The 12046-nt window shown below is 43.3% G+C and overlaps 1 protein-coding gene across 5 annotated transcripts in view; it reads right to left on the reverse strand.

Annotated features, from left to right (window-relative positions):
• Positions 1-12046, reverse strand: part of USP15 (ubiquitin specific peptidase 15) — a 163332-nt gene that overhangs the window by 10953 nt on the left and 140333 nt on the right. For all 5 annotated transcript variants that reach the window (XM_088478112.1, XM_088478115.1, XM_088478111.1 and 2 more), the window contains 2 exons: positions 9268-9338; positions 7835-7950 (listed from right to left, as the gene is read on the reverse strand). In XM_088478112.1, the coding sequence (XP_088334238.1) occupies positions 7835-7950; positions 9268-9338 (187 nt within the window). The remainder of the gene's footprint in view (positions 1-7834; positions 7951-9267; positions 9339-12046) is intronic.

Consider the following 12046-nt stretch of genomic DNA (forward strand, 5'->3'; position numbering starts at 1 on the left):
AATATGATAAAAAAAAAAAAATCTGAGGACAGAGATGTATATGCACCGAATACATGCTCATCCATCGCGATCACGGCACCATCTGCGGACATTAGATACATAAAAATAGAGAGTTATGGTAGACCTACCTAGATAACTTCTTTTCTTCGAGGTCCATAGGGTCCACAGGGATACCATGGGGAAATTATGGTTGGAAGACCAGGCACCAAACAGTTAAAGCTTTGGCTCCCAGAATGCCCTGGGTCCTCCTCCATATATACCCCGCCCCTTGCCATAGGACTTCAGTTTAGTTAACAAGCATAAAGGCAGGAGAAGGAAAAAGGAGAAGGAAGAACAATCATACATCAGAAACACTCTTTACAGAAGATGAGGGAATCTGTGACCAAAATAAAAATCACCCAATGAAGCCATGTGCATCAGGGTGGGCGCCCTGTGGACCCTATGGACCTTGAAGAAAAGGAGTTATCTAGTTAGGTCTACCATAACTCTACATTTCGTCTACGGGGTCCATAGTGATCCACAGGGATACCATGGGGATGTCCTAAAGCAGTTCCCCTAGGGTGGGGGATGCTCCTGAACAGAAAGGAGAACTCGTCGCCCAAAGGAAGCATCCTGGGAGGCAAAAGTATCAAAGGCATAAAACCTAAGAAAAGTGTGAGCAGAAGACCAGGTGGCAGCCTTGCACAATTGTTCAGCAGAAGCACCACGACTGAATGCCCGCGATGGCCCTACAGACTGAGTAGAATGTGCTGTCATCGTGCTTGGGACAGGGAGATCAGCCTGTGTGTACACCTGAGAGAAAGTAATGCGTAGCTATCTCGCCAGAGTTTGCTTTTTAGCTGTCCATCCTCGTTTGTGAAAACCATACATTACAACAAGAGATTCTGATTTTCTAACAGTTCGTACGCTCCACATAAATACGGAGAGCACAAACTACATCCAGGGAGGCTTCACCTACAAAAAGGTCTGGAACCTGAAAAGCTGGAACAACAATTACTTAATTTACATGAAAACGGGACACTATCTTAGGAAAGTAACCCTCCCTTGTACGAAGAACAGCTTTATCCTGGTAAAAAAAATCAAAAATGGAGAGCATCAAGAAAGCACTGCCAAATCCGAGACTTTGCGAGCAGAAGAGATAGCGAGAAGAAAAACCGTCTTCGCTGTCAACCACTTCAAATCTACAGAGTCTAGAGGTTCAAATGTAGGAGCTTGTAGCCTCTTAAGAACCAAAGACAAATCCCATGGTGCTAACAGTGGAACAAAAGGAGGCTGAACTCGCAGAACTCCTTGGACACATTTTTTAACATCTGGTAATGAAGCAATCTTCTTCTGAAACCAGACTGACAGTGAAGAAACCTGCACTCTCAAAGTGTCCAGGCGGAAACCATTGTCTGACCCTGCCTGCAGAAAAGCCAGTATCCTGGAAATCCTGAATACCTTAGGATCATATTCTTTATGAGAACACCATTGACCAAAAGAATGACAAACTCTGTAGTAGATGCAGGCAGAAGTAGGCTTCCTTGCTCTAAGCATCATTTGAATTACAGAACTGGAAAATCCCTTCACTTTTAAGATGGAAGATTCAAGAGCCACGCAGTCAAAGCCAGACGGGGAAAGTCCGGATGTTGGCAGGGACCCTGCGTTAGCAGATCCTGCCACAGAGGGAGAGGATACGGAGCTGAAACACTCCCGGATGGAGAGACCATTCTCCAGCGTGTATGTCCTGGCAACTTAGGAAGTCTGCTTCCCAATTGAGTACTCCTGGTATGAAAATTGCAGAGATGGCCAGACAATGACGTTCTGCCCAAATCAGAACCCTTGTCACTTCTTTCATAGCTGCGTTAATTCTTGTACCTCCCTGATGATTGAGGTAGGCCACTGTAATCGCGTTGTCGGACTAAATCAGGACAGGCCTGCCCTGGAGCAGGTCCTGTGCCCTGACAAGTGCTTTGTGTACTGCTCGCAGTTGCAGAATGTTTATTATCATATGACTTTCTTGATTTGTTCATCTACCCTGAAAGGTGTGATGACCTCCATCTTGGAACCACGCTGATTACATTGCCTATTGGATTCCTATCAGGATGTGATGCTCCATTAGAGGCTGGTAAATACATATACAGCTGGACATTAATCCGGATTGAGTATTTGACTTATGTTTATCTTACAACTGACCACATTTGCAAACTTGACCCACGTGATTATTGAAGGAATACCTACCTGTAGGCTGTGACTACATAATATTTATTGGACACTTGTCACGTGCAGGTCTAGTATGAGACCAACTTATAGCTGATTTGATTTATTCATGTACTAATTCTTTTTATTTATTACCTGAGTGTTTTATGTGTGTTTTAACTGATGCAATTACATTTTCCATTGTTCATTTCAACCAAGCCGTAATTTATATTTATATATATTTATTCGCATACTACATGTGTTGTTTTAGTTGTATATTGACATATATACATAGTCGCATTGTCCAATAGATTTCAACTATTCCCATTGTGGAATCTAGCGCGGTTCAACCACTCTCTGAAATTGGTAATGTTGCTGAAGAACAGCAAACTGCAAAAATTGCTAATGGAATGGGATAATTGGAATATGCATATATGCATCCTGAATATCCAGGGAAAACATGTAATCTCCTGGCTCCATAGCCAAAATAATTGACCGGAGAGTTTCCATGCGGAATTTGTGATCATGAATAAACCTGTTGAGGGTTTTTAGATTCAGTATAGGGCGATATGTCCCATTCGGCTTCTGGACCAGAAATAGATTTGAGTAATAACCCCTTCCTTGTTGGGACACAGGAACTGGGACTATTTCTGTAGCAGGGAATAAATGGCTTCCTGAAAAGCCAAGGCCTAGTCCACATCTGATAGAGGTTCTGTGGCAAAAAACTTTTGGTGGGGATGTCTCCTGAAAGTGAGGGCATAACCCTGAGATACCACTTCTCGGACCCAGGCATCTGTAGTTTTTTGATGCCAATAATCCGCAAATTGAAGAAGTCGGCCCCCCACCCTGGGATCCCCCAGTAGTAGGCCCGCTGCATCAGGCAGAGGGCTTGTTCTCCGGCTTAGACTCTGAATGTTTTGCCAGGCCAGACCTTAGTTTTTCGCTTTGACTTACGTAAACTATTCGGCCTAGAGAAAATCTGTCCTTTAGCTCTTTCCTGAGGACGGAGGGAATGAAAAGAAACCTGCCTAGCTCTACTCTTTTCAGCAGACCCGCTGACTTTGAAGCCGTCAGAGTGGTAATTATGTTATCCAACTCTGCTCCAAAGAGTACCTTTCCATGAAAAGTTAAGACTTCCAGCACTCTCTTTGATCCTGTATCAGCTTTCTAAGATCTTAACCAAAGGGCCCTGCGTGCTACTATGGATGCTTAGAAGCTAAAATTCCAGCATCCACTGCAGCCCCTCCCAGATAGGAAGCTGCTTCCCGTATGTGGGAGATATTTATCATCTGTTCTCTGGTAGCATTTGGTAGAGAGTTTACCAATACCTCAATCCATTCTTCAACAGCTTTGGCTACCCATGCTGGACAGGTAACAGCTCCAGATGATGAAAATATTCCCTTAAGACAGCCTTCATTCTTCTTATCTGTGGAATCCCTCAGAGAAGACGCTGATGGAATAGGCAATGTAGCATTTCTGATTAAATGCGTTACATGAGCATCCACAGTAGGAGGTACCTCCCACTTAGCACATACAGAAGGTGGGAAAGGATACAATGATTTTATTCTTTTATCTACATAAAATCGTTTATCAGGGTTACCCCATGCCTCCTCAATAAGCTCAGTGAGTTGTTCAGACACAGGAAACTCAGTTTTGACCACCTTTCGGTTGTGATTAAACACTGGAGTCTTCTTACTATGAGCCGGTTCATCATCCTGAATATCTAGGACTGATTTAACCGCCCTCACCAAAGAAGTAACATCCACTGTAGATGGATGATCCTCCGCCCCAGAAGTAGATCCTGGAAAGGATTACTGTGCATCATTAGATTCCTCTGATGATGCTTTGGAAACCATATGTTGGGCAGACTGAGATAAAGCCAACTTGAGTTTAGGCGCTTTAGTCACTACCGGTCTGTTATCAACATTAGATGGTGCCATATTCTGACTAGAATGGCCATCAACATCCTTTATTGAGGAATGCATATAGGGTGTAAACATATGTGGACACCCCATCCAGGGAGGCATCGTCGGAGTAGCCAAACGATCTACCACCTGCATCATAACCTGGGACAAAGAAGCAACCCAAGATGGCTCTTGTCCAACAACAGGTAAACCGGACTGGTGAGGTGGCTCTTTATAACAGGCAACACACAAACCCTCCTTTATGTCCTGTGAGGACACATAAGTCGTACATGATTTACATGAAACCAGCACAGGTGGCTCCCCCTCCTATTTCCCTTTATCTTTTGGCATATTCAAAGTAAAGGCAAAATCGCAAAGTTATGTGACAGCCTTCACAAAATCTCATTTAATGTGAAGGACTCAGAAATAAATAACAGTGATGGTTATAATTAACAGATAGAAATAAAAAAATAGTATTAGTCGACAGCTAGCAAACAGTCACATACAATGCACATTGTATGTGACAGTGCATCCGGAAAGTATTCACAGCACTTAATTTTTTCCACATTTTGTTGTGTTACAGCCTTATTCCAAAATGGAGTAAATTCATTTTTGTCCTCAAAATTCTACACACAATACTCCATAATGACAACGTGTAAAAAGTTTGAGATTTTTGCAAATTTAATTAAAAAAAAAAACAACTAAGAAATCACATGTACATAAGTATTCACAGCCTTTGCTCAGTACTTTGTTGCTGCACCTTTGGCAGTAATTACAGCCTCAAGTCTTTTTGATTATGCCACCACAAGCTTGGCACACCTATCTTTGGGCAGTTTCGCCCATTCCTCTTTGCAGCACCTCTCAAGCTCCATCAGGGTGAATGGGAAGCGTCGGTGCACAGCCATTTTCAAATCTCTCCAAGATGTTCAATCAGATTCAAGTCTGGGCTCTGGCTGGGCCACTCAAGGACATTCAAAGAGTTGTCCTGAAGCCACTCCTTTGATATCCTGGCTGTGCGCTTAGGGTCATTGTCCTGCTGAAAGATGAACCGTCGCCCCAGTCTGAGGTCAAGAGGGCTCTGGAGCAGGTTTTCATCCAGGATGTCTCTGTACATTGCTGCATTCATCTTTCCCACAGCATGATGCTGCCACCACCATGCTTCACTGTAGGGATGGTATTGGCCTGGTGATGAGCGGTGTCTGGCTTCCTCCAAACATAACTCCTTGCATTGACGCCAAAGAGTTCAATCTTTGACTGCTCTTCTATTAATATAGGTTGCATTGTCCGTATATTATTATGGCTCTGCTTATAACAGCTGCTAGTATCAAGTTGATATGTGTTTTTATTATTGCCTTTTATTAAATGATTTATTCATGTGTAACTGCTTTGAGTGAATTCTATTGTAGCTTTTAGATTCTACATTTGCTATTGTTGTTTTTTTGTACTTTTGTTATAGTGAGAGCGACTCCCTCACACAGCTGAAATTGAATCGAAAAAGGCTAATTTAACTCTTCAGCATGTGGGCTTTCTGTCTGATTTACAATTACCCATACGGGCCTTATTGGTGGATTGCTGCAGAGATGGTTGTCCTTCTGGAAGGTTCTCCTCTCTCCACAGAGGAATGTTGTAGCTCTGACAGAGTGACCATCGGGTTCTTGGTTACATCCCTGACTAGGGCCCTTTTCCCACGATTGCTCAGTTTAGACGGCCGGCCAACTCTAGGAAGAGTCCTGGTGGTTCCGAACTTCTTCTATTTACGGATGATGGAGGCTACTGTGCTCATTGGGAACTTCAAAGCAGCAGATATTTTTCTGTACCCTTCCCCAGATTTGTGCCACGAGACAATCCTGTCTTGGAGGTCTACAGACAATTGCTTGGACTTCAAGCTTGGTTTGCGCTCTGACATGCACTGTCAAGTGTGGGACCTTATATAGACAGGAGTATGCCTTTCAAAATCATGTCCAAACAACTGAATGTACCACAGGTAGACTCCAATTAAGCTGTAGGAACATCTCAAGGATGATCAGTGGAAACAGGATGCACCTGAGCTCAATTTTGAGCTTAATGGCAAAGGCTGTGAATACTTATGTACATGTGATTTCTTAGTGTTTTGTTTTTTTAATTAAATTTGTCAAAATCTCCAAAAAAAACTTTGACATTAATGGGGTATTGTGTTTAGAAGTTTGAGGACAAAAATTAATTTATTCCATTTTGGAATAAGGCTGTAACATAAGATAACGTGGAAAAAGTGAAGCGCTGTGAATACTTTCCGGATGCACTGTATAATTACAATTTGCTCTAAATCAACTACAGCACAGCAAAGGAATGGTAGGATATAGAGCACCGTATTCCTTAACCAAGAGAGATGTATAAAGGGAGACTGACCCAGACCATCCTGAGACCAACAGCTACCAGGCGCACTGAGCGTGGACCGTGAGCGTCTCGTACATGTGGAGGGTAGGCGGAGCAACCCAGCAGCGCAAAACCCTTCGTATGGGGCTGCTTCTGGGTCAGAGCTGCCAGGGGGAGCGCCTATCTCCCCAAAGCTGCATTAACCAGCGGGGAACGCTGGCCTTGTCGTGGCAACAGATTGTGTCTGCTGCCGATCCCCGGCATCAGATGATAGAGCCCCGGCTGGTGTAGTAAGGACGCGGACAATCCCTGGTCCTGACAGCAGCTGCTTCTGGTGCGTCTCTGACATCAGAAGCAAGGACTTCCACGCGCGATTCCCCATAAGCGAGGAATCGCCTTACCTGACCTTTCCGAGCATCCGATGCAGTCCGGGTCACAGCATTGCTGCTAGCTAAGCTCAGCCGCGACCCACCGAAATCACTAGCACAATAACTGATGTTGCAGCCCGGCGGAGGTAGAGTCGCAGTATGTGCGTCTTGATACAGACGCTCGGTACTGCCAACTCAAAAAAAAAACATAAAATAAAATAAATCATAAAATAAAAAGCTACTGGTATGGACTGCCTGAGCACTCCCCTTTTACAAAAGGTGCGACTGATCCTGAGGCACCAAACGAACAAACTGAAGTTCTATGGCTAGGGGCGGGGTATATATGGAGGAGGACCCAGGGCATTCTGGGAGCCAAAGCTTTAACTGTTTGTTGCCTGGTCTTCCAACCATAATATCCCCATGGTATCCCTGTGGATCCCTATGAACCCCGAAAAAGAAATTGGTTGTCCTGGAATTGAGTATGTATTCAAGGTAAAACATCCCCATTCTCAGAAGAACTGCCACCATTATAAAATGTGTTGTAACACATTTCTCTAAAAGGTCAAAACTAAATAATCACCTTATAGGACTTCCCTTAAACCGCTTGTGAGGTACATATTTGTAAGGATTAACAAATAACACATTGATAACATAAATCTATTAATACAGACAACATGAAGGGCATTTTAGAACTGTCAATATACTGTAGTATGTGCATCTAACTCCAGTCACTATCTCCATATGTAATAGTTATACTCGTGCTGCCAGTTCTTCTTTAGACTAATGGGTCAGTGAATGATTTTGAAGAGAAAGATGTAAAAACACTGCTAGGAAGCTGTAGGGTAGCAAAAGCATTGCAATTAAATGGGTACTATAGCCACGACTGGATGTGGACCCAATTTGGCCAGACATGTGATGGGCAAAACTATAAAGCATGCGGATAAAAATTTAATTGTTCATGAAAATGGTGTAATGGATTGCTGTATAGGGTATGTAGCCATGGTTGATCCTTTTGCAAGTGATTACTCTTACCATGGATCTTCAGCACCTAGCTTTTCCTTTGTTGTGAAAAGTTCAATGCAATCTTTTAATTTCATGAAGGTCTTTTTCTGGGGAGTGAAATCAACACTTTTATGTTTTTCAAAATCCTGAAATATATGAAGAAATTGTATTTAGTCAAGACAGATGCAATAATGCTCTATAAATATGTTTTGTTACTAGCTGCTGCCCGCGGCTTCGCCCACAATGAAATCGCTTCTGCCAACATTTCTTTTCATTTGAGGTGTTCTAGTTGTATTACTTTGCATAGTGGCCCTGTCACAGGAGTGGCCCACGTGACCAGCAGCGCTATATAGATTGGTGGCCGCAGCACCTTCACCAACCACTCATTCCAATGTCACTATGTGCCCTGTGTAGAGACTGCTATAGCCTAGCCTATTCAAGTGAATGCGGGCCCAAACCACCTCCCCCCCTCACTGGCCTCGCGCATGGTACCACATCAATTCTCTTGCATTGATGAGGTCAATAAGTTTTGTTTTTGCTCAGCATTAACTTGACGGAACGAGATGAAAAAAAAGTGCAGGTTATTTAATATATTGTGTGTATCTATACACACATGAAGGCCGAGACTCCTTCAATTTGGACTAGCACCCTCCCCACCTGCCTCTGATGTTTTTAATTATGGACCAAGCATTTGCTGACTGCACTGTCTGTATAGCAAAGCCACAGGTAAGACCTATATGCATTTAGAACTATATAGCAAGTCAGTTATGGGGTGAATTTTGGGGCATGGGACCCCTTGAACTGCTTGTGCTAGACTTCTTTGGAGCATCACCACTTAACACTTATTTTGAACACTTTATATCACTCTATGTTTGTTTTTTATTTATGTTACATTTTCACTAATTTATTTTCATTTTTCTAACACTTACAACACTAAGCAGCCACTTTCACTTACCTAACAGTTCAACACTTCACTGCTATTTTTAATTTTATTATGTGTGGCGCCCTGGGATGGTTTGGGGGTGCCCCACGCCCCAGACATGAACCCCCATAGTGTTAGGGACTTACCCGATGAGGTTACCTTGACATTGGTGGATAAGCTCATAACTTTGGCCAAATTTATGCCAAAAAACCTTGTATATGATGTATAATTATTGATGGTTGTATGGTGCATGTGGTCTCTCTCGTTTTTCTATTCCGGCATCGGGCGTCTTCACTTCAGACGCCTCCGACGGCATTAGCATATTTTAGCACAGCATTTGCGTCTGTGCCATTAGCGTACATCTCTGAATAAAGCCCTTTGTTGGCAGCAATGAACAACTATTTAATGTTCAGTTCCTTTAGCTCAAAACTCTTGGAAGAAACAGCAGATTAAATTGTTACTAGGTCAGCCAGAAAAAACAAAAAAAATCAGAATACACATTTATCATACAGTATCATATTACAATACTACAATGGCTTACCTCTGCTGCATTTTCATCAAAGTATTTTTTCTTCATTTTGGGATCCCAATCCAAGGCAAGGTAGGAGCTTTCTAAGACATAAAATAATAGATTTGTGATGCTTTTATTTTAACAATGAAGGAAATATTAAAATTTACAGTAGACAGTAACTGCAAGATAAAAAGGTGTACATGTATATATCGCCAAGACTAAACAGCTAAGCAAACCAAAAACTTCAAGTAATAAATGGTTAAATAATAATGTTATAAAAACAGAGCAGGAGGAAGGTAGTATAACAACCGCACTGGAGACTATAAGGTACCCCTGGACTTTATTGAAGTAGTATTTGGCTATGACAGGTAAAATAACGCCATAAAATTGTGTTATGATTAGACATAAAAATATGCATTTTGGAAAGATTGCAATACCTTTAGCATGTACATATAAATTAAAATTAGAGTTATGGTAGACTTACCTAGATAATTCCTTTTCTTCGAGGTCCATAGGGTCCACAGGGATACCATGGGGATTATTATGGTTGGAGACCAGGCACCAAACAGTTAAAGCTTCAGCTCCAAGGATGCCTCGGGTCCTCCTCCATATATGCCCCGCCCCTAGCCATAGGACTTCAGTTTAGTTATCAAGCCTCAAGGCAGAAGAAGGAAAGAGAAGAAAGAGCAATTGTACACTATAAACACTCTTACACAAAATGAGGGAATCTGTGACCGAAAGAAAAAATTACCCATGCAGCCAGGTGCGTCAGGGTGGGTGCCCTGTGGACCCTATGGACCTTGAAGAGAAGGAGTTATCTAGGTAAGTCTACCATAATTCTAATTTTCTATTTCAGGGTCCATAGGAACTCACAGGGATAGCATGGGGATGTCCTAAAGCAGTTCCCCTAGGGTGGGGGACGCTCCTGAACAGAAAGGAGAACTCGTCGCCCAAAGGAAGCATCCTGAGAGGCAAAAGTATCAAAAGCATAAAACCTAAGAAAAGCATGGACAGAAGACCATGTGGCTGCCTTGCACAATTGTTCAGCAGAGGCACCACGACTAAAGGCCCACGATGGCCCTACAGAGTACAATGTGCTGTCACTGTGCTTGGGACAGGGAGATCAGCATGTGTGTACACCTGAGAGATAATAGTCATCCGTAGCCATCTCGCCAGAGTTTCCTTATTAGCTGGCCATCCTCGTTTGTGAAAACCATATAATACAAAAAGAGCATCTGAGTTTCTGCGCTCCACATTGATACGAAGATCACAAACTACATCCAGGCAGCTTTCACCTGCATAAAGATCTGTAGCCTGAAAAGCTGGAACTACAATTTCTTAATTTACATGAAAACGGGACACTACCTTAGGAAGGTAACCCTCCCTTGTACGAAGAACCGCTTTATCCTGGTGAAAAATCAAAAATGGAGAGTGTCAGGAAAGCACTGCCAAATCCAAGACTCTGTGAGCAGAAGAGATAGCGAGAATAAAAAAGTGTCTTCGCTGTCAACCACTTCAAATCTACAGAGTCCAGAGGTTCAAATGGAGGAGCTTGTAGCCTCTTAAAAACCAAAAGACAAATCCCATGGTGCTAACGGTGGCTCGCAGAACTCCTTGGAAAAATATTCTAACATCTGGTAATGAGGCAATCTTCCTCTGGAACCAGACTGACAGTGCAGACGTAGACCACGGTCTAAACCTGCCTGGAGAAAATCCAGTACCCTGGAAATCCTAAACACATTAGGATCATACTTTCTGTGGGAACACCATTGACCAATAGAATGCCAAACTCTGTAATATAAGGGGGCAGAGGCAGGCTTCCGTGCCCTAAGCATTGTTTGAATTACAGAATTGGAAAAACCTTTTTGCTCTAAGGATGGAAGGTTAAAAGAGCCACACTGTCAAAGCCAGACAAGGTAAGTCCGCATGCCGGCAGGGACCCTGCGTTAGCAGATCCTGCCATTGAGGAAGAGGATACGGACTGTCTATTGACAGATTATGTATGTCGGTGAACCAATGACATCTGGGCCAAGCTGGAGCCACCAGTATTACTGTTCCACCTTTTTGCTTGAATTTCCTGAGAACTCTTGGGAGAAGGGAGATCGGAGGAAAGAGATATGCCAGCTTGAAGTCCCATCTTACTGCCATTGCATCCACAAAGGATGCTGATGGATCTCTGGACCTGGACCCGTACCTGGGGACCTTGTGGTTGTGATGTGAAGCCATGAGACTTATCTCTGGTAGACCCCATTTGTTTACCCTGCAGGAGCTCAAACACTCCCGGATGGAGAGACCATTCTCCGGCGTGTAAGTCCTGGCGACTTAGGAAGTCTGCTTCCCAATTGAGTACTCCCGGTATGAATATTGCCGAGATGGCCAGAAGATGACGTTCTGCCCAAATCAGAACCCTTGTCACTTCTTTTATAGCTGCGTTCATTCTTGTGCCTCCCTGATGATTGAGGTAGGCCAGTGTTGTCGCACTGGATCTGGACCGGCTTGCTCCGGAGCAGGTCCTGTGCCATGACAAGTGCTTTGCATACTGCTCGCAGTTCCAGAATGTTTATTGGCAGTTTACTTTACTGATTTGTCCATCTTCCCTGCAAGGTGTGACAACCGATCACTGCTCCCCATCCGCGAAGACTGGCATCTATGGTGAGCAGCACCAAATTTGGAATCCAGAATGGGTGCCCTTTGTTCAGATGATCCTTTTTCAGCCACCACAGGAGGGAGTGACGAAACTCTGGAGTAAGAAGGATCCTCTGGGACTTTATTTGATTATACTGTCCGTTTCACTTGGAGAGAATCAATC

Source organism: Taudactylus pleione, unplaced genomic scaffold, assembly GCF_031769625.1.
Source record: "Taudactylus pleione unplaced genomic scaffold, aTauple2 ptg000207l, whole genome shotgun sequence".
Lineage (NCBI taxonomy): Eukaryota > Metazoa > Chordata > Amphibia > Anura > Myobatrachidae > Taudactylus > Taudactylus pleione.